Source organism: Anas acuta, chromosome 26 (assembly GCF_963932015.1).
Source record: "Anas acuta chromosome 26, bAnaAcu1.1, whole genome shotgun sequence".
Taxonomy (NCBI): domain Eukaryota; kingdom Metazoa; phylum Chordata; class Aves; order Anseriformes; family Anatidae; genus Anas; species Anas acuta.
The window spans coordinates 5,304,136-5,324,522 of NC_089004.1; the positions used below are offsets into that span (position 1 = coordinate 5,304,136).

Genomic DNA, 20,387 nt, shown 5'->3' on the forward strand with positions numbered 1-20,387 from the left:
GAGCCGGGGCTGTCCCCAAGGCCACGAGCTGAGGGGGGAGCCGGGGGCTGCGGGTTGGGGTCCTGCCGTGCAGCTTTGGGATGGTTTTAGGCTGCAGGTGAGGGTGGGTGCGGTGGTGGGAGCGGGGTGCCGCGCTGCGCCGGGTGCACTTGGGGCTGTGGCGATCACAAATTGGGCAAAATTCTCATTAAAAACCTTTCTGGGAGAGCTTGTGGATGTGGCTTCCTTGGCTCGGCTGAGCGGCAGGGATGGGGTCGGGGCTGCTGGGGCAGGGTGGCAGCGGGGTCACCGGCACCCTAGGGTGCAAGGTTAGGTGCACGGCGCTGCTGTCTCCACGGGACGGTTGGGGCTGTGTCTCTGTGGGTGTTTTTTTCACACCTTCAGGCTCTCGCACTTCTTCCCCCCCTTCCTGTGAGAGCGGGGGGCCGGCGCTGCTCCCACCTTGCACATCACCAGAGCCTTCCTCTGCCCCGGCTCGGCGCCACGCACCTGAGCCTCGCGTCGCCTCTGCCCGGAGCACGGGGAGCCCTTGGGAGCAGCATGGAGGCGAGGGCGAGCCTGGGGCTGCTGCTGCTGCTGCTGCCCCTGCCCTCGGGTGGGCTGGGTGAGCACCACGGGGGGGCTGGGGGGGTCTCATCACCACAGGGATCGGTGGAGATGGAGAGCGGCCGCCCCCGCTCCCCAGCAGCAGCACTGGGGGCTCTTCTTCCCCCATCATCCCGGGGCCGGTCACGGCTGGGGATCATCGGGGGGCACGAGGCCAAGCCCCACTCCCGGCCCTACATGGTGTCGCTGCAGTCTGGGGGGGTCCACATCTGCGGGGGAGCCCTGGTGCAGCGGCGCTGGGTGCTGACGGCCGCGCACTGCATCCTACGGAGGTGAGCGGGGAGCGGGGAGCATCCCCCCCTGGACGGGGGGACGGGGGGGGGGTTGGTGGGACACCCGCGTGGACGTCCCGTGGGTTCCGCAGGCTCAAGGGCCCTGTGAAGGTGGTGGTGGGGCTGCATCACCTCCAGGACCGCGGGGCGGCCACCCAGAGCTTCGCCATCCGGGCAGCCTGCCCCCACCCCAACTACGACTGTGAGACGATGGAGAACGACATCCTCCTGCTCCAGGTGGGCTTCGTGCCGGCCGGGGGGGCTGCTGCGGGGCTGGGGAGGGTCCCCAAGGGACGGTTGGTGCCAGGAAGCACCGCCGGTGGGGCTTCCCGCTGCGCCGAGCCGGGTGCCATTTCCTCTCCTCACCTCGTTGCGCTTTCACATCTCGGTGACGTCTCCGCGCACCCACGGGTGCGACACCGGCTGTGCCGCCCCCCAGCCCCAAAAGCCGGTGGGTGACCCGGTGCCGAACCACCCGCAGCTTTCGGGGCGGGTGTCGTGGAGCAAGACGCGGCGCCCCATCGCCCTGCTGCGGCGTGAACCAGCGGCTGGCACGGCGTGCAGCCTGGCGGGCTGGGGAGGGCCCAGGAATCCGGTGGCCGCGCTGCAGGAGCTGGAGGTGGAGGTGCTGGACGCGAGGATGTGCAACAACAGCCGCTTCTGGAACGGTGACATCGCCCCCACCATGATCTGCTTCCAGGGGCGACACCGCGGTGCCGCTCCCACCAAGGTGAGGGGCTCGGGGGGGCTTTGCGTGGGGGGCGAGGGGACGCCGAGCGTCGCCCCTTGGCGCCTGGGGGGCTGCGGGAGGCCGGGTCCCCACTGCCACCTCCACCCAGGGTGACTCCGGGAGCCCCTTGGTGTGCGGGAAGCCAGCGGCAGTGGCGGGGGTGATGTCCTTCAGCAGCCCCCACCCCGGAGACCCCCTGAAGCCGCCGGTGGCCACCTCGGCGGTGGGGCACAAGAAGTGGATCCAGCGGACGCTGCGCCGCGGCTGCGCGGCACGGCCGGAGCTGCCCTCGGACACGGGTTTGATTTTAATTTTTAATACTGTCCGGAGTCCTGGTAAAATTACATCCTTGGTACATACATACAGCTGGGGGGGGGGGGACAGGGGGGGACACCGCAAACCCGGCGCGGTTCTGCGCACGCGGGGACGAAGCCGAGGGGCGCACACGGGGTGGACGGGGGAGAGCGGGGCTGGGACGGTGGCACTTGAACCCGGAGCCGTGGGGTGATGCTGGCGTCCCCACACGGGGGTGCTGTGCATGGTGATGGCAGTCGGGGGGGGGACAGGGTGTCCCTGGGGACTGCGGCCCCCCCATTTTCTCCCATTTCTGTGGGTGCCTCTTCCTGTGGCCCTGCTGCCTGTCCCCACGCCCCTATTGCAGCCCTTCTCGGTGCCTTTTGTTGTAGACCCCATGGGGGCCCCCACACCCCCCGTGTCCATCCCTGAGACCCCTCTGTGCGGCCCCACAGCCTGCTCACCTCTCCCTGCAGGCCAGGGACCCCCGTGGGACCCCACATCTTGCTGGGCACCCCGTCCAAAGGCATGAGTGGGCGGTGGGGTGGGAGGGCTGGGGGCACCTTGGGGGGGCTGGGGGGCTCCCAGACTGGGGGGTGGGCTCACCACAGCCCACCCCTGGGTGCACGGGGCTGGCTGGCAGCGGGATATGGGCGTCCCCAGTGCTTTGGGGCCGGTAGCCCCCTGCTCGTGGGCGTAATCCAGTTCTGGATGGACTCGTGTCCACGAGGTGGGGACGCGTGGGCTCCTCGCTGCCAGCCGCGCCGGGGGGCTGGGGGCTTCGGGGGGGGACCCAGACCCTTCCCTTGGGGCTGGGTGTCCCAGTGCCGCCTCAGCACCCCGTCCCATCCCAGGGCACCCCCCAGCCTGGTGACAGGAGCCCCCCAGGATGAGCCAGCCGGACCCCAACGAGCACCCAGCCCTGAGCATCGCCAGCACCAGCCCCTGCGCCACGTCCCCTGCGCCCACCCACGGTGCCACCACAACCCCTGCCCGCACCACGGCTGCGAGTCACCCGATAGCAATCAGCCAGCACCCTAATTAGCAGCCTGAAGCAGCAAAAATGACGTCCCAGCCCTGTCTGTCCCTGCGTTGCCCCAGCAGTGCTCCTGCAGGGGAGGATGGCCCCGTCCCTGGCAATAAAGGCGCTGCGATGCCTGGCAGAGCCGGTGCTGGTGTGCGAGCAGAAGCGTGCGGCGGGGGCCTGGCATTAAGGCTTGGCTTGGTGGGCTCCCGGGGTGCGTGTGCGGGGTGGGGGACGTGGCCCCCCACTCGCCCTGGAGCTGCAGCACGCCGGGCACCCATCGGGATGGAGGGGACAGCACCGAGAAGCGCCCGAGCGCAGCCGTCAGCCCCGGCCCCCCACCCATGGGTCCCCCAGGCTTTGCCAGGTCTTCAGCGGGGGATCCCGTGGGGGCTGCACTGAAATAAAACCCACAGCTGGGAGGGCCGGGGTGACACTCGCTGCTCTCCACTTGTCCCACGTCTCCGTCCCCACGGGCAGCAGCACCCATGGGTGGGTGTCGGCGCTGCGGCTCCACGGGGTCCATCCTGCCCCGGCGCGGGACGGTGCCGAGGCTCCACCCGCAGCGGCTGCCTACGCCTGGATCTTCTCCACCGCCTTGTCGGCCACCGCCGTCACCACCATGGGGCTGGGGACGTAGTTGAAGGGGGTGACGCGGGCGGCGCGGCTTGGGGAACCGTGCCGGCTGGCAGGGAAGGTCCCGGCTGGTGCCTCGTGGCCGAAGGAGATGGGCACGGCAGCCTTGGCGGGGGCCGGGGCTTCGGCGTCGCGGGCGCGCTGGGGTCCCTCGCGGCTCTCCAGCGTGGGCGAGGTGCTGGAGTTGGTCTTGGTGGTGGAGAAGTCCTCGGTCTGCACCACGGCGTCGCTGGTCTTCCTGGGGCCGGGGCGCTGCTCCTCCACTGTGCTCACCAGCGGCAGGGCGGAGGACGGCAGCGTGCTCTTGAGGATGTGCGGGATGTCCTCGTCCCGGATACGGCGCCAGGTGCCCTTCATCATCATCATCGGGGGCTTCTCCGCTGCCCCCCCGGGCCCCTCGCCGGCCTTCCGCCGCCGCGCCGAGGCCTCGGAGCAGGCGGAGAGGACGGAGGACGGGCTGCCGGTCCTGCGCGCCACGCTGATGTTGGGTGAGGACGAGTACCTCTTGAAGGGCTCGGGGACGCCCGTCTTCACCGGCAGCCGCGACGGGCTCTCGGAGCTGGTCCTGCGCGGGGGCTTGGGCCCGGGGGAGGCTTTGCAGCCGGGCTGCGCCCTGGGGACCTGTGGCCGCGGTCCGGGTGCCGCCGGCTTGGCCGCCTTCAGCTCCTCGCAGCGGGACGAGCAGAGGAAGACGGCGGGGAGGGCGGCCCGGCTGTGCTGCGGGGAGGCGCCGCGGGCCAACGAGGCCACCGAGGTGGCCGGGGAGAGCTCGGCGCGGTGCCGCAGCAGCAGGCTGGAGGATTCCTTGATGAAGGTGAGCTGCCGCAGGAAGCCGGAGCGATCCGAGTCGCTGCCGCTGGAGCGGGCGGACGACATCCGCACCAGGTTGAGCCGGCTGCTCCCCGGCCCCCCCGGCCCCCCACCCTTGGCCTTGCTGCTGCCCTCCTGCTCCTCCAGCACCGGCATGGCCGCGCGGCCCGGCAGCACCTTCTTGCTGGGCTTCTGCATGAAGGGGATGCGGACGGGCGACTTCTGCGTCTTGTGCTGCTTGGGGGCTGTGGGTTTGGGGGCCGGGGCTTTGCCAGGGGGGCCGGGCGGGGAGGGCGAGCCGCCTGCCTTGCCCACCGGCGTGGGGCCCTGCTTGGCGAGCTGGGAGGGCGACGGCAGCTTCTTGGGGGCGTGCTGCGAGGGGGTGGAGGTGCGGGACGAGCCCGAGGAGGGCGGCCCCTTGCCGATGCGGGCGGGCGGCGTAGTGCTGCGCTTGGGCAGCGCCAGGTCCCCCGTTTCGGGTGGTTTCCCCAGCCGGTGCAGGCTGCGCGAGCGCTGCTGGCTCAGGGACAGGTTCTTGGCTGCCGGCGCCTGGGGCTTGGCCGCGGGGGCTTTTTTCGGGGTGGAGCGTGGGCTGGGGGCGTCCTTGGCCAGGCTGGGCATGTAGATCACGGTCCTGCCACGGAAGACCACGGGCAGGTTGGGCACGGGCTTCGTGGGGGCCGAGCTCCTCTCCACCCTGGCGCTGCCGCTGCCCACGGGACGCGCACCCGGAGCCTTCTTCCCCTGCGGGCAGCTCTTGGCGTGCTCCCTCCTCTCCACCTCCCGCCCGGCTGCGCTCCCGGCCCGTTTCTTCTCCGTCCTGTCCAGGGAGAGCTGCAGCGTGGACCCGACCGAGAGCCCCGAGACGAAGGAGAGGATGGAGTCGGACTCGGAGGAGGGCTCCCGCGACAGCGACGCCGCCGCCTGGTGCAGCCAGGTGACGATGGAGTTGGCGCCCTCCTGGATGGCCTCCCACTCCACGCTGTCCAGGTCCGAGCCTCCGTCCGAGCCCTCGTCCTCGGGGCGATGCCTGGCCTCCGCCTTGCGCTCCCTCCCGCTGCCGCCCTTCAGCTTCTGCTTGCGCTCCGCCGTCCTCCGGCGCGCCGAGGGCCGCCGGCGCTTTGGCATGGCCGAGCCGATGCACTTCTGCAGGAGGTCGTCCTCTGAGTTGAGGCTGGGGGAGCTGGGGGAGCCGCCCCGCACCCTCCCCGCCGCCGTTGCAGGGCGCTGCCGGGGGGCCGTGCCGCAGGGCTGGCCCCGCTCCTCGCCCTCAGAGGGGTTGGCGTCGCTCAGGGAGCTCATGGAGGAGCTGAGCGAGTAGCACGGCGGCGTCTCGTCGGCGATCAGGTTGTTCTGCAGCTTGGCCTTCGCCTTGGCCAGCCGGGCGCCGGGCTCGGGCTCCTTTCTGGGCACGGAGCCACCGCAGCGCTCCCTGCGGGGAGCCTGGCCAGGCTGGGTTCTGCTCCTAGGCACCTCCCTGCCCGCCTCGGGCTCGTCTGAGTCGTGCTCGTAGAAGCAGTAGACGGCCTCCTCCGTCGGCGTGGTGTGGCACAGCGACTGGAAGGCCACCCCGCCACGGTCCCCGTCCTCCCGCGGAGCATCCTTCCTCCCGGGCAGGCTGCGGGGCCGGGCGCTGGGGCTGCTGCTCCTCTCCACCTCCAGCTCCGTCCTGGCTGGAGGCTGGCCCCGCTTCCCCTCCACGCCTTGACCTCTGCTCGGCTGCACGGGGCTGGTCCGGCTCGAGCCCGCTCTGCCCTTGCAGGCTGAGCTCGCCCGGGTGGGTGCCGAGCTGCCCGAGGCCGATCTGCGGGCTGGAGAGGCCACGGCCCCCACCTCTCGCCTCCTCCCCGTGCTCCGTGGAGGCTCAGCCTCCTCCTTGGGGCAGCGCAGGGTCTCGTCGCTCAGCGAGGCGGCACTGGAGAAGTTGACGGGGGTCCCTTCTGCCGAGTCGGTGAAGGAGTCGTCGTCCTTGTAGAGGTCGCGGGTGGAGGCACGGAGATGCTTGGGGACGGCGGGGTGCGTGGGGGCGGGCACCAGCATGTAGACGGGGAGGTGGACGGGCTTCTTGGTCTGCGGGTGCAGGACCTGGCCGGAGAGCAGGGAGGTCTTCACCTTGCGGAAGCGCGAGGGCATGGCGGAGTTGATGCACTCCTTCAGGATCTCAATGTCGTCATCGGAAGCGGGCTCGGGGCGCTCGGCACGCCGCCTGCCCTCCAGGTAGCGCTCCTCCCGCCGCTCCTCCCGCTTCTCGTGCGCCACGAAGTTCAGGCTGTTCTTCTCCGGGAAGGTGGGCATCAGCTTGAGCTCCACGTCCTTCTGCACGTAGTGCTCGTGGAGGGGCAGGGCGCTCAGGCTGGAGGCGCAGGAGAAGTTCTCATTGGGTTTCTCCACCGTGAAATAGACCATGGAGTCCAGGTCCTGGGGCAGCTGGAAGCGCTCCTTGAAGTCGGTGATCTCCATGAACTTCTTGACGTTGTTCTCCCACTGGATGTTGAACTGGCTGGTCTCCTTCTCCGGCTGGCAGCCCAGCTCGAAGAGCGGCGTCTTGCTGCGGCTGGGGGGCATGGTCTGCCCGGGGCTGTCGGGCAGCTCGCTGGGGCTGATGGTGCCGCTGATCATCTCGCTGCAGGGGTCGCTCTGGATGGAGCTGGCGATGGACGGGCTCTCGAAGCTGCCCAGGGAGCTGACGGAGCTGCAGCGGCTCATGACCAGCGGCGTCTCCTGGATGTAGTTCTCCGAGGAGCTGGAGGGCGTGTGGTCCTCCTGGCGAGAGGGGGATGATTCCCGCAGGAAAACCTTGTCTCGTTTCGGGAAGGGGATGGTGATGGGCTGGGACATCCCCACTGCCGCCGCCGGACCCAGATCTGCCTTCTCCTTCTCCTGCCTCCCATCCTCAGCGTCCCCGTCCCCGTCCTCCATCTCCAGGATCTCCAGTGAGGAGTCGCTGTCGAGGTCATTCTCGCTGTGGCTCTGCCCGTCCAGCACGTTGTCGGCTGAGGAGAGGGAGGAGAGGGAGCTGCAGCGGGAGAAGCAGATGGGGGTGTCCTCCACCGAGTACTTCTGCACCGACTCCTGCTCCGCCGCGGCCGGCGGCTGAGCCGACAGCTTCTCGGGGATCTTGCTGAGGGTCTCGGCTGTCTGCAGGAGCGCGGGGGGCAGCCAGGCTTGCTTTCTGCCCAGGAGCGAGGAGTGGTGGCTGGTGGCAGAGCTGCTCCTGGCCAGGCTCTCGAGCAGGGGCACGTGCTGGTACGAGGGCGAGAGCTTGATGGTGTGGACCTGCGGGTCGGGGGAGAGCTTGCTGCCCGCCTCCTTCTTCCTCTCCGTCTCCCTGTCCAGCGCCTTGGGGCTGGGGAAAGTCACCGTCTTCTTGCCCCGTTCGGGCAGCTCCCTCTGCTCGGGCTTGTCCGGTTCAGCCTTGAGCGCGGGGGGCTCGGGTTTGCTCCCCAGGATGCTCTTGAGGTCGAGCCTGCTGGGCCGCTTCTGGTAGCGCTGCAGCTCGTCCCGGTAGTCCAGGAAGGGCGCCCTGGTGCAGGGCTTCATGTGCTCCTTGGTGCAGTAGCCGTCGCTGGTGCTGCCGCTGTTGAGGCTGTCGTTGGACAGGCTGGTGTACGCCGTCTTCAGCCGCAGCAGCGCCCGCGCCCGGCTCAGGCTCTCGCGTTTGGCGAAGCCGCTGGTGTCCGACAGGCGGCAGGGCGAGCACGACTGCGCCCGCGCCTCCTGAGCCTCCTCGGGGCCGTACTGCCAGTCCAGGCAGTGGTCCTCGGAGCTGAGGCTGAAGCTGTCGTCCGACGAGGTGTGCATGGTGGAGATGTCTTCCACCAGCTTGTCGATCTTGGCCACCGTGCTGGAGATCTTGTTGGCCAGCTTCTCGGCCGCCAGCGAGACGTCGTCCTCCGGCAGCGGCAGCTTCTTGGGCTCGGCCGGCTTGCCGCTGTCGTCCTTCTCCGGCTCCGGGCAGCGCCTCTGCGCCAAAGCCCGGGGCAGCGCCTGCCCTTGGAGGAAGGAGGAGCCCAGGAACATGGAGAGCACGGAGGCGCTGGCCGTCTCCACGCCGGTGGAGATGTTGGGCACCTCGTCGTCGTCAAAGCAGCCGGAATCGGAGGCGTAGTCCTTCACCAGGCTCTCCATGTGCCGCATCGGCTTCTTCGTGCTCTGGCTCTTCAGGCTCTGCTTCTCCATGGTGTCAAAAGTCTCGGCCAGGTGCTTGGCATCCAGCTCGGCCTCCAGAGCCTTCTGCTTGCGCATGTAGAGGGACGGCATGCAGGAGCCCGGCGAGACGACGGCGGCGTCCTTGTACTTGGGGGGCCGGTTGGTGAGCAGGTTGCGGAGGGCGGCCGCGCTGCCCATGGCGATCATCTTGTGCTTGGAGTGGATGAGGTTGCGCAGCATGCTGACCGCCCCCAGGTCCCACAGCAGCTCCTGGTCGCGGGGGCTGCGGGCGGACAGGTTCCAGAGCGTGCCGCAGGCGTTGCTGACGATGGTGAGGCTGTGCGAGCGCAGGTGCTGCAGCAGCGTCTGCAGGCAGTTGTGGTCCCGGAGCACCTGCCTGCGGCACCGGGGAGGGGGGGGTCCGGATGTCAGGATGGTGAGCGTGACCCCCCCAAACACCCCGTGCCTCCCTCCCAGCCCCTCACCTGTAGTCCTCCCGCGTGGCGATGAGGCTGGAGACGTTGCGGAGGATGCCGCCGCCGCTCTCGATGATGGCCAGCGAGTTGCTCTGGCACTTGTAGGTGAGGGTGCTCACCAAGAAGCCCAGGGCCCCCTCCACCCCGCAGATGGCAGCTTTGTTCTCCGTGCTGTGCGCCGACAGGTTCCAGAGCGCGCTCAGGACGCTCTTCAGGGTGGATTCCTGCCGGGGAGGAGGCGTCAGCCCCGGCCGTGCCGTGGGACCCGCTCCCACCCCTGCCTCTCCTCACCTTGGCCGCGTGCAGCGCGCACTGCGTCAGCCCCGCCACGCTGCCCACCTCCCGCAGCACCTTCTTGCTGTTGATGTCGGCCCTCCAGGAGAGGTTCCTCAGGATGCTCGAGACCACCTGGGAGGGCAGCAGAGCAGGGTGCATGGGCACGGGCACCGTCCCCACCGTGGGCACCGTCCCCGTACCCCCCTAAGACATCCCCGCCGGTGGCACCCACCTGGTGCAGCTCCTCGCTGTCGGAGGCCAGCTGGGCCACGATGGCCTCCATGCAGCCCCGGCGGGCGCAGAGCGTTGCCTGCGGTGAGGATGAGTGCGGTGAGCACGGTGCTGCCCCGGCCCCGCTCCCCACCCCGCTGCCCCCCCCCCCGCAGACCTTGTTGACCACGTCCCCGAAGGTGAGGTTGGTGAGTGCCATGCCCGCGTAGCGCCGCAGCGCCAGGTTCAGGGGGTCGCTCGTCATCTTGTGCATCTCGTAGTCCACCTGCAGCAGCTCGGCCACCGCCTGCAGCCCACCTGGGGGATGGGACACGGGGTCAAAAAGCCACCCCGGACTCCCCCCATCCCAGCATTGCTGATTTTACCCCCGTCCAGCCCCGCGCTCACCCAGCTCGTTCATGGCCCGCCGGTACTCCTCGTCGAAGGAGAGCTTCATGATGGCACAGGTGGCCTGGCAGATCTGGGGCTCGATGGGCACCGGTGCTGCGGGGAGAGCAGTGGTGAGCTGGGGGGGGTCCAACACACGCCTCCATCCCCTCCTCCCCCGGCACACACCGACACGTGTGGCTGCGTGCCCCACACACGCCTGTTCACACTCGTACCCGTGCACCCACCCCGCCCAGCCCCGCGCAGCCCCGTACCCGCGCTGCCCTCCGGCCCCTTGCCCCCGTCCCTGCTCTGCATCTGCAGCCAGTCCCAGCAGGTCTCCGAGTAGGAGCGGATCTGCTCCAGCACGTGCAGCACCCGCATCTCCTTCTTGGCCTGCCCCTCGTCGGGCTGCGAGAAGACGATGTTGTGCAGGGCGGCGTTGGCGCGCATGCGGGCGTCCTTGGCGCCGGCGGGGCTCTCGGGGGGGCCCGGCTCGCGGTCGGTGTCGTGCAGGATTTGGATGAGCAGGGGCAGGCAGCCCGACTTGCGCATGGCCAAGCAGCTCTCCTGCGAGCTGGACATGGCCAGCAGCGTGCGCGACATGTCGTCCTTGTCCCGCGTGGCCAGCATGGACAGGAGCCAGAAGACCACCTCCACCTGCGTGTGCATGAGTGGGGGGGTCAGGTCAGGTGCTGCCACCCCCCCTAGCTCCCCCCCAGCACGGCCGCCCCTCACCTTGCTGCTGCCCCCGTCCTCGGGGTGCGTGGGGATCTCCATGGTGCTGTCCCCCTCCGTGCCCGGCAGCTTCCCGCAGAGCTGCAGAGGCCAGGATGGTGGGGGGGGTGTTCAGTGCTGCCCTCACCCCCCCCACCCACCCGTGCCACCCTCCCTATGGGCTGGGTGCTCTCCAGGACCCGAATTGTGCCATTAGATCCAGCAGCGTTTCCAGGATGTTCCACGTTCTTCAGTGCCACGGGGGGATTTTTGGGCTGAGCGGGGAGCGCTGATGGTGGGGGGGGTCCGAGTGGGACATGGGGCTGGAGGAGGTGGTGGAGGGACTGGGGGCAGTGGTGGGGTGGGGCTGGTGGAGGGATGGGGCTGAAGGAGGAAGGATGGGGATGATGGAGGAAGGGAGGCTGGTGGAGGAGGGATGAGGCTGATGACGGGAGGCTGATGAAGGCTGATGGAGGTGGGCTGGGGGTGTTGGGGGCCGGGGGTGGTGGTGGTGGTGGCGGGGTGCCCGTGCCCTCCCCGGCAGCTCGGCCGCTGGCAGACGCTGCGGGAGCTCGGCGCTGCTCGTGGCCTACTTCTCGTCTCCATGGCAACTGCCCATTTCGGTGCCCGAGCCGCACAAAGCCCTGCCTGTGCCTCTGCCTGTGCACTGCCGCCGCCGATGGGGACAGGGAAGGGGACAATGGTGGGGAGGCTGCGCCCGGTTCTGGCCCCCATTCCTGGGGTACCGGGGGCCAGACCCCGCTGTGGACCCCCAGCCCCGTCCCCGTTACCTGCGGCTCCGGCTGCTGCACCTTGTCCTGCGCCTCCATCAGCTCCTTGTCAATCTGCTCCAGCCGTGAGGCGCGGATCTGGGTGGGCAAAGCGGGCGTCAGGGAGGGCTGGGACCCCCACAGAGCCCCCCCGGCACCCCCAAGGGCAGGCACGGGGCTGGGTGAGAACCCGGAGATGGGGGCAAGGGGGCAAAATTGGGGGGCAAGGGGGCACAGGGGGCATGGGGCTGGGTATAAGGACGTATAGGGCTGGTGCTTGGGGCTCAGGACCAGGACGCACGGGGCCGGTGCACTCATGCACAGCGCTAGGTGCCCCCGGGGATGCAGGGATTTGAGGGGGACAGGGTGGGGTGGGCAGGGTTGGGGGAGGTGAAGTGAAGCCCCCCGGGTGCAGGACAGGAGGTGTGGGGAGGCCGGGCCCCCACCTGTGCCCTCTGCACCATCTCATCGGCCGTGCCGAATCGTTCCTCCATCAGCGCGCGGATGTGCTGCGCCTCGAACTCCAGCTGCTGCCGGATGAGGTCCATCTGCATGGAGAACTGGGGGGGGGGCAAGGAGCAAAGGATGGGTGATTATTATTTTTTTTTGGGGGGGGTGGAGGACCCCCCCCTGGCACCCCCTGTCGGGGTGGGGGTCTCCCCACGCACCGTCTCCACGTGGGGCAGCTCGTCCAGGCGCTTGGAGAGGCTCTGCAGCTGGGCGTAGTACCACACCTTCTCCTTCTCCTCCTTCTCGATCTCGCCCAACAAAAAACATCTGGGGAGGGGGGGCACAGCCCCGATCAGCGGTGACAGCCCCCCCCCCAGCCCCCAGCTGGCCCTACACCCCCCAAGACTCCCCCCCCAGCCCTCACCTCTCCCGGTCGAGCTCCTCCAGCAGCCGCAGGGTGGCCCGGCCGAGGTCCCCGGCGCTGTCCCTGCAGGGCGCCGCGTGCCGGGGGCTCTCCTCCCCGGCCCCCCCTGCCTCGGGGAACTTGAGGCTGTAGAGGCTGCTGATGTCCAGCTGCAGGGCTGGGGACGAGGACGGCGGCGTGACAACCAGCTCGGCCCCCTGCCCACCCCCCCGAAGCCCCCCGTAAACCCCCCCAAACCTTTCAGCTGCTCCAACACCTCCGTCTGCCCCGAGGACACCATCACCCGCGCCTCCTGCTCCAGCTTCCCCTGCAGGTGCTTCAGGACCTCCTAAACACAGAGGGGACGCGGAGAGAAGCCACCACCGGACCCCTTCCCGCGGCAAAGCCCCCCCCTCTGACCCCCCCCCCCAGGCTCACCTTCATGTCCGAGGTCTCATTCTCCAGTTTGGAGAGGTGGTGGGAGTTGTCCTCCAGCTCCCGCCGCAGGTGGGTGTTCTCCTTGCGCAGCGCCTCCACCTGCCGCACCAGCTGGTCGTACGAGGCGATGGAGCCGGACATCTTCAGCTCCTCCAGCGCCTGGGGGGCCGGGGGGGGTCCGAGGTGGGGTGGGGGGGGCAGGATGGGGTGGGGGACACACAGTGAAAATGGGCTGGGGAAGCACCCAGGGGTGCGCCCTGAGCCTGGCTCCCAGCAGCGGCGGTGCCTGGGTTGGAGACGGTGCCGTGGGGCAGGGTCCGGCCCCCACCCCCCAATGTCCCCCCCCCTCCGTGTCCCCAGCTCAAGGATCCAACCCTGCCCCCCCCCCCGGGTCCCTGCCTGATTTCCACCCCGGCAGCAGCTCCCGCTCGCCGCTGCCTTTGTCTCTCTTTTGTCTTCTCCTTTTCTGCCGATTTCCCCGCTTTGTTCCCACCCGCGGCACCGCCAGCGCCGGGACCCCCAAAAAGCAGCACCCCCAGCCCCGTTGTGCCCCCCCCCCGGCTCCATCCGTGCCTCTTCATCCACGCTGGGTCCCCCCCCACCCCCAGATTTCTCCTGCCCTGCTGGGGTTGCTCCTTGCACCTGCTGGGGGGGGGCACTGGGTGCAAGTGGGCATGGGGGGGACAGGGATGGGGACAGGGATGGGGACAGGGATGGGGACAGGGATGTGGCCCCCCCCTCGCCCCCCACCCCATGGGTCTGGCTGGCGGCAGCCCTACACGGTCTTTATAATGCACCATGGGTGTGCAAAGGGGGTGTGCAAACAGGGGGTGCATGGGCAGGGGGGGGAGGATCCATCCCCATCGCCCCCCCAGCTCGTTTCCCCCCCCCGTGTACCCAGGATCGGTCCCTGTGGGGTGCCCGGGGCCGTGGCTGGGATCGATCCCAGCCTTTGTCCTTCCCCAGGACCCCATTTTGGGGGGGGTCCCGCTCTGCACCCCTGGGACCCTGGCACCCCCAAGGGCCTTCCCACCCCTCCCTTGGCTCCCAAAAAAGCCCCCCCCCATTGGGGACCCCACAGCATCCTGCCCACGCTGTGCTGGGATCCCACAGGGAGACAAAGGCCCCAAAGACCCCCCCTTACCTCCCCCAACTGCTGCCCGGGGTGGGGTGGGGGGGGCAAATAACCCCTGGGGAGGGAAATAACCCCCGGGGGGGGCTGGGCGTGGGGCTGCGGGGTGTGGGGAGAGGGAGCGAGGGCAGGGGAGGGGGGGGAGGATGGGGAAGGATGGGGGTGGGAGGCAGGGGGAGGAGGGAGGGAGGAGGATGAGGGAGGGAGGATGATGATGGAGATGGGGGGCACCCCCCCCCCACTGCACAGCGGGGAAACTGAGGTACAAAGCGGCCCCTCCCTGGCCCCCCCCAGCTCTGTGGTGACAGCTCTGGCTTGGAGCAGGGGGTTTGGGGGTGCTGCCGGGCAGCAGCAGCCTGGGGGGGGTCACCGCAGCCCCTCAGTGGGGCGGGGGGCACCCTGTGGGACCCCCCCCCAGCTATAGGGGGGGGGCTGTTGGTGCAGCCACAGGGCGGGGGCACCCCATGGGCCTCCATCCCAGCTCCTGCTCCAGCTGGGGGGGGGGGGAGAATTGGGGGGTGATGAGGGGGGGGGATTGATGTGGGGGGGGGGCCCTGGACTTGTGCGGGGTGGCTGCAGCCGCTGGCGGCAGCGCTGGAAATCTGCAGCGGGGTGGGGCTGGCGGCACCTGCATTTGCGAAGCGTCTAGACACCGGGGGGGGGGGGGGGGGGGGACACGAGGCTGCGGAGACTTGGGGAGGGAGGGAGGGGGGGGCCGGGGCTGCGGCTCCGCTCCCATAACCCACACCCGGCACCGCGGCAGCTGCTGCACCCCCGGATCTGGTGTGTGCCCCCCCCCCAAAGACCCAAGGGTGCTCAGGGGGGCAGGATCCGGATGGCAAAGGCTGGTGCTGGGGGGGGGGGGGGGGAGCAGTGCAGTGCACAGCACAGCACTGCACAGCACCACCCATTGCACTGCACAACCCATTGCATTGCACTGCACTGCACTGCACTGCCCATTGCACTGCATTGCACTGCAAAACCCATTGCACGGCACTGCACAAAACCCATTGCACTGCACAGCACTGCACTGTACAGCTCTGCATTGCACTGCATTGCACTGCACAGCACTGCACCACCCATTGCACTGCACTGCACTGCACTGCACAGCACCGCGCTCAGCACCGCACTGCAGCGCATTGTCCCTCGCACTGCACCACCCATCGCTGCTCGCCCTGCCGCGCATCCCTGGCCTGGGCAGAGCCCCCCCATACCCCCCCCATAACCCCCTGTACCCCCCCCATAACCCCCCCGTACCCCCCCTATAACTCCCCGGTACCCCCCCAGTACCCCCCAGTACCTCCCAGTACCTCCCAGTACCTCCCTGTACCCCCCTGTACCCACCAGCCTGCTGACAGCACCGAGGGGGGGGGACGAATTGGGGGGGGGGGGTCCCAGCCCTGCCATGCCCAGGGCAAGGAGCGAGGCTGCCCCAACCTTGCAGCTGCCCCCCCCCAACCCCCCCACTAAGCAGAAGCCACATCTGAGCCCCCCCCCCCCCACCAGCTGCGTCCCCTGGCCGAGCCCCCCCGGGACGTTAACCAACCCGTGCTGCTGTCACCCGCTCATCGACCGCCACGGCCCTGGGGACCCCCCCCCAGCCACAGCAAACACCCCCCCGGGGGCCAGGCCTGCCCCATGCACGCTGCGTCCTGCCCGGATCCAATAGGGGGGGGGTTACAGGGGCTAATGGGGGGGGCAGGGGCACATGGGGGGGGTAGGGGAACACGGGGGGGTCACCTACGGGTGTGCGGGGGGGGCACTGAGCCCCAATCCCTGCCCACGCACAGCATCGCCCCCCCCCCCAGCTGCTCCCACCCGTGTGTCCCCCCCCGCACACGTCACCGTCAAACGCCGAGCTCTGGACCCCCCCTTTGTGCCCCCCCCCAAAAAAAGACACCCTAGGGCAGGGACCCCCCCCAGGGCAGGGACCCCCCCCCCAGCCAGTGGGTAGGGGCTGGGGGTGGGCGCTGGGGGCTGCAGGGTGCCCAGGGAGGGGCAGGGATTTTTTTTTTTTTTGGGGGGGGGGGGGGGGGTTGAGGGCGAGGATTTTCAGGGTAGGTTTTGGGGGGGTGATTTTGGAGGGGGGGGGGGGATAGGTTTGGGGATGGGGGCGAGCCGATCGTGGGGCTCCGTGGGCTGATATCGGGAGATATTGGGTGTGGGGGGGTGATGCTGAGACCCCCCCCCCCCTCCACCCGGTGATGGAGCCGATCGCTGCCCCCCCAAATTATCCACGGGGGGGGGGGGATAACGACAAAGCAGCATTATCCGCGCTTTGTCCCCGCAGCCCCGAACCCCCCCCAACGGGCTCCGAGACCCCCCCGGGGATGGAGCCGAGCCCCCCCCCCTCACCCCCCAGAGCTGTGTGTGTGTGTGGGGGGGGGGGGGGTCGGTAGCAGGTGCCCCCCCCCCTCCTCCCTACCTCATCCCCGGCGGAGGAGAAGGCGGCGCGGAGCAGGGCGAGGAGCCCCCGCAGCCCCATCCAGCCGCATCCCGGCCCCGCCGCGGCTGCGCCGCCCCCGCGCCCCCCCCCGGGCCGGGATTTTCCAGCCTTGGCCGCCGTTAGATGGCAGCAGCCGGGGAGCCGCCCGGAGAGCCCCCCCCCCCCCGGACCCCCCCGAGGAGGCACACACACCCCCAACACCCCCACGGGGGTCTCATCCCCCCTAGACTCCCCCCAAGGCCCCCGGGGGAGGCGCCCCCCCCCCCAACACCCCCACGATGGTCTCATTTCCCCCCCCCAAAAAACCTTCGCAGCCCACCCCAACCCCTGTGGGACCCCCATTTGGGGAGGGGGGCTGCTGGTGGTGAGGAGACCTCGACCCACACCCCTCCCTCCCCATGGGGGCTGCCCAAAAGGGGGGGGGGGGCGCAGCCCGGTGCCGCTCCCCAAGGACAAAGGGTCCTGGGGGATCTGGGCCCCCCCCCCCAACCTGTCCCGGCTCTGGACGAGCTGAAGCCCCCCCCCCCTCAGAGCCCAAGGTGCCCCCAGCCCCCTGCCACCCCCCCTCCCCTGGGCAGGTGCCGTGGTGCTGGGGGGGGCTCTGTGGGGCAAGGCCCCAGCTCTGGCGTCACCCCCCCCATTTATTCCACCCCCCTCCCAGGTGCTGCCAGCACCCCCGCAGCAGCCCCCCCGCCACCTCCACCCCCCCCTTTCCACCCTCCGTGCCTCAGTTTCCCCAAACCGGGCAGGATCAGACCCCTCCTGAAGGACCTGGGAGCTGCCGCGCCCCCCCCCCCCAGGTGCTTTTTCCCCACAGGGGTGGGAAAAGCAGGAGGCAGGGGGGCACCGGCCCCCCCCCCCCAAATGTCACCACACCCCCAGGACCGTTGGGGCACAGCCTGATGCTTCATTCAGCACAGGGAACGTCATTAACCCAACGAACCCACACAGAGAGGTGGGCGCCGGGTGTTTCGCAGGAATAGGGCCAGAGAATTACGTAAAAAAAGGAGTTTCAGTGAAAGCAGCACGGCAGGAGGGGGGCGGGGGGGCTCCGCTGCCCAGCTGGGAGCTGCATCAGGAGGGGAGGGCGCAGGACGCGTCCCCCCCGCGAGGTCGGCGACAGAGCAGAGGCGGCTGGGCGAAATTTCTTTTATTTACACCTATAAAAAGGTCCCCGAAGCTGCGTTTTATTTCAGCGGATGAAGCGGGAGGAGTGGGTGGCGCCGATACCGGGCCGGCCGTGCTTCACGGGTTTGTAGGTGATGGAAAACTCCCCCAGGTAGTGGCCGATCATCTCGGGCTGCGGGAGAAGCAAGAGCGGGCGTTAGAGGCATGGAGCTGGGCTGGGAGCGCAGCACCCCCACCACCCACAGCCCCCCAGGGTGCTCGGAGCCCCCCCACGCAGCGGGCAGGGCACAGCCGCAGCGCTGCCCTCCCTGCGCTGGTAAAAGCCCCGAATTCAGCCGTTTTTTCTGGCCCCAGCGTGGTGCAGAGCCCTGGAAACGCTGCGTGGGGAATGGGATCTGCCCCAGGGGCTGCTGCTGGGAGCAGGATGGGAGCTGAGCGAGGTGAGGAGCCCCCCCCTGTGCCCCCTGCACGGGCTGCGGGGGCTTTGCTGCGTGGTTTTAGCTCGGTTTTAACAGCAGGAACGGGGCTCCCAGAAAAACAGCAGCTGTATGGTGGTGCTGCGGGTTCCGTCCCAGCCCCTTTTATCCCCACGGCAGGCAGGGAACCAGCCGGGTGCCACCACCACGCGATTCCGTGACGCTTCCCCAACACTTTGCGAGGCTCAGACGAGGCTCCTCTCAGCAGCACACCCCAAAAAGCGCTGAGCGCTGATTTTGGGACCCTCCTCTGGGCCAGGCCGTGCTGGGAAACCCCAGCAGAACCTCCCCAGCGCCCTCAAACACGGGGCAGGACCGCAAATACGTGAATAAAACAAACAAACGTGATTATGGGCAGCCAACAGACGTGCTCACGGTGCTGGGCCAGCCCCTGAGAGCAGAGCACACCCACGGGGCTCACCTTGATCTCCACCTGGTTGAAGGTTTTGCCGTTGTAGACGCCCACCATGCTGCCCACCATCTCGGGGAGGATGATCATGTCCCTCAGGTGGGTTTTCACCACCTCGGGCTTCTCCATGGGCGGCGCCTCCTTCTTGGCCTTGCGCAGGCGCTTGAGCAGCGAGTGCTGCTTGCGGCGCAGCCCCCGGTTGAGGCGGCGGCGCTGGCGGGCGCTGTACAGCTGCATCAGCTGCTCGCTGGACGGACAGAAGGACAGACAGACGGACAGATGGCTCAGACAGTTGCCCCCCCCCCCCCCCCCCCCCCCCCCCCCCCCCCCCCCCAGCCCCGCACTCACTAGGACATGTCGAGGAGCTGGTCCAGGTCCACCCCCCTGTAGGTGAACTTCCTGAAGGTCCGCTTCTTCTTCTGCTCCACCTCCGCCTGCAGCCGGGCACGGGCCGGGGGTCAGCAACGCGGCGACCCCCCCCCAAGATCCCTCACCGCCCCCCCTCGGCCCTCATCCACCCCCCCAGCCCCGCCATGGCAGGCCCGAGGCCTAGGCCCTGGGAATGCCGCTCCCCACAGGCTCTGGGAGGCCCGGCCCGGCGCCATCGCGCCCGGTGGGGACGAGGCCGGGTCTCTCCCAGCCGGTAGCAGCGCCCCGAGCCCCCCCGGCGGAGGATGGCGGCGGATGGCACCGGATAGCGGCGGCACCCCCCCGGCCCGCACCCACCATCTTGGCCTGGTCGCCGCGGAAAGGGCCAGCCGCGCGCCGGAAGTGGCGGATCTCGCGAGAGCGGCGGGGAAGGGCGGAAGCGCGACGCGGGGAAGCGCTTCCGCCCTCACTTGCCCTTAAAGGGGCCGCGGCTCCCTAGGGCTGTGTGGGTGGCCCCACTGCCCCAACTGGGAGGGACTGGGATGATCCCAGTGAGGACACGGCCGCGAGGGCGACCCCAGGCCCCTGCCCCACCGCCGAGGTGGCAGCGGGCAGCATTCACCCGTGGGGCCGTGGACCAGTGCAGGATCCTTGCCTGGATCCAGCTCGGTTACTGGGCGTTACTGGGTGGAAGGGCTTGGGCTAACTGGGGTGCGGGATTTGGGTTTGCTCCCCCCTGCAGCTGTTATCTCGGGGCAGAAGGCAGCAGCAGCAGCCAAAACCTTCATCCAAGGGGCTGAGCGTGGCTCGAGGTCTCCGTCCTCGCTGAAGCAGCGCGGTTTGCCTCACGGCGTTGCCTGTGGTGCGTTTGGTGAGGCGAGGTTAAAAACCAGACCCCAAAAAGTCCAAAGCGGCCCCACTGCAGCCACCGGGCTCTGGGCACAGGCTGTGAAACCACCGCTGTCCTGGTGTGGAAGCAGCTGAGCAAGGAGCTGAGCCAGGAGGAGTCACGGCACAGGGAACGGGGACCAGCCAGAGAAACTCACAGCTCCCAACTAAAATCCTCTGAGCTCATTGAAATCCTCCCCCGGCACCCAGCAGGCCCTGAATTTCAGCCGGTGCTGAGCAAAGGCTTTTCGCAGAGCAGAAGTGGCACCCGAGCTTACAGCAGCGCACTGTCCGCTCCCGAGGAGTTAAACCCCCACAGCAGGGATTTGGGGCAGAGGACTAAGGAGCAGGCACGCACCCAGCACCAGGGCTCTTCAGACAGCTAAAAAAAAAATTAAAATAAATAAAAAGCCCTGAGTGAAGAGCACCTGGACAGGAACCTAAGCTGGTGTTTGGAAAGAGGCCCTTGAAAAGCCCCAGCTGATTTGGACACGCGGCGTGCCTCAGCCCCACACATCAAAGCACAGACGGCACCGAGGATGTTCCCTGCTTGTACCGAGCCTCACCTCTCAGCCCACGACTCATTTCACAACACAACGCTCCTTCGGCCTGTTAGGGCAGCTCATTTGGATGGATTAGGCTCACAGGGACGGGACTAACATTGCGGCACTGCTCCGAAGACCCAGACCAAGCAGTTAGGGACAGCAACCCAGAGACAGCCACAAACCCAGATTTCAGCCACTTCACGCTGGGCTCAGCAGCTGCAGAAGAAAGCCCAAGGGACGAGGTCCCTGGGGAAAGGATTTCCAAAGGAGACCAGAGACTGGAGGCAGGGAGAGCATCGAGAGCACACCTCACTGTGTCAACAAAGAAACTGAGAGCGTGTTCTCT

The 20,387-nt window shown here is 68.9% G+C and overlaps 3 protein-coding genes across 3 annotated transcripts; 1 reads left to right on the forward strand and 2 right to left on the reverse strand.

Annotated features, from left to right (window-relative positions):
* Nucleotides 1-323: 323 nt before the first annotated feature.
* GZMM (granzyme M) lies at nucleotides 324-3,065 on the forward strand. The gene is made up of 5 exons (XM_068661936.1): nucleotides 324-878; nucleotides 971-1,115; nucleotides 1,360-1,608; nucleotides 1,718-1,907; nucleotides 2,757-3,065. The coding sequence occupies exons 1-5, from the start codon at nucleotides 541-543 to the stop codon at nucleotides 2,774-2,776; spliced, it is 942 nt and encodes a 313-aa protein (XP_068518037.1). The 5' UTR covers nucleotides 324-540; the 3' UTR covers nucleotides 2,777-3,065.
* A 146-nt stretch (nucleotides 3,066-3,211) lies between these two features.
* On the reverse strand, nucleotides 3,212-16,347 carry APC2 (APC regulator of WNT signaling pathway 2). Its single transcript, XM_068661918.1, has 15 exons — nucleotides 16,206-16,347; nucleotides 12,649-12,807; nucleotides 12,469-12,559; nucleotides 12,232-12,388; nucleotides 12,026-12,134; nucleotides 11,804-11,917; nucleotides 11,379-11,456; nucleotides 10,609-10,689; nucleotides 10,146-10,530; nucleotides 9,892-9,987; nucleotides 9,662-9,801; nucleotides 9,506-9,583; nucleotides 9,289-9,405; nucleotides 9,007-9,221; nucleotides 3,212-8,918 (listed from the first exon to the last, which is right to left on the reverse strand). Exons 1-15 carry the CDS (start codon nucleotides 16,263-16,265, stop codon nucleotides 3,500-3,502), a joined length of 7,299 nt encoding a protein of 2,432 aa, XP_068518019.1. The 5' UTR covers nucleotides 16,266-16,347; the 3' UTR covers nucleotides 3,212-3,499.
* A 1,014-nt stretch (nucleotides 16,348-17,361) lies between these two features.
* On the reverse strand, nucleotides 17,362-19,038 carry RPS15 (ribosomal protein S15). Its single transcript, XM_068661879.1, has 4 exons — nucleotides 18,966-19,038; nucleotides 18,588-18,673; nucleotides 18,252-18,486; nucleotides 17,362-17,526 (listed from the first exon to the last, which is right to left on the reverse strand). The coding sequence occupies exons 1-4, from the start codon at nucleotides 18,966-18,968 to the stop codon at nucleotides 17,419-17,421; spliced, it is 432 nt and encodes a 143-aa protein (XP_068517980.1). The 5' UTR covers nucleotides 18,969-19,038; the 3' UTR covers nucleotides 17,362-17,418.
* Between the last annotated feature and the right edge of the window lie 1,349 nt (nucleotides 19,039-20,387).

Coding starts and splice junctions, on each gene's coding strand:
- APC2 (XM_068661918.1), bottom strand. CDS start 16,265: ATGGGGCTGCGGGGGCTCCTCGCCCTGCTCCGCGCCGCCTTCTCCTCC. Junction 12,135..12,231: donor GAGGAGCTCGACCGGGAGAG/GTGAGGGCTGGG, acceptor CCCCCTCCCCAG/ATGTTTTTTGTTGGGCGAGA. Junction 9,222..9,288: donor GCGCGCTGCACGCGGCCAAG/GTGAGGAGAGGC, acceptor CCTCCCCGGCAG/GAATCCACCCTGAAGAGCGT.
- GZMM (XM_068661936.1), top strand. CDS start 541: ATGGAGGCGAGGGCGAGCCTGGGGCTGCTGCTGCTGCTGCTGCCCCTG. Junction 879..970: donor GCGCACTGCATCCTACGGAG/GTGAGCGGGGAG, acceptor TGGGTTCCGCAG/GCTCAAGGGCCCTGTGAAGG. Junction 1,908..2,756: donor GGAGCTGCCCTCGGACACGG/GTTTGATTTTAA, acceptor GTCCCATCCCAG/GGCACCCCCCAGCCTGGTGA.
- RPS15 (XM_068661879.1), bottom strand. Junction 18,487..18,587: donor CAGCTCCTCGACATGTCCTA/GTGAGTGCGGGG, acceptor CTGTCCGTCCAG/CGAGCAGCTGATGCAGCTGT. Junction 17,527..18,251: donor TCAACCAGGTGGAGATCAAG/GTGAGCCCCGTG, acceptor CTTCTCCCGCAG/CCCGAGATGATCGGCCACTA.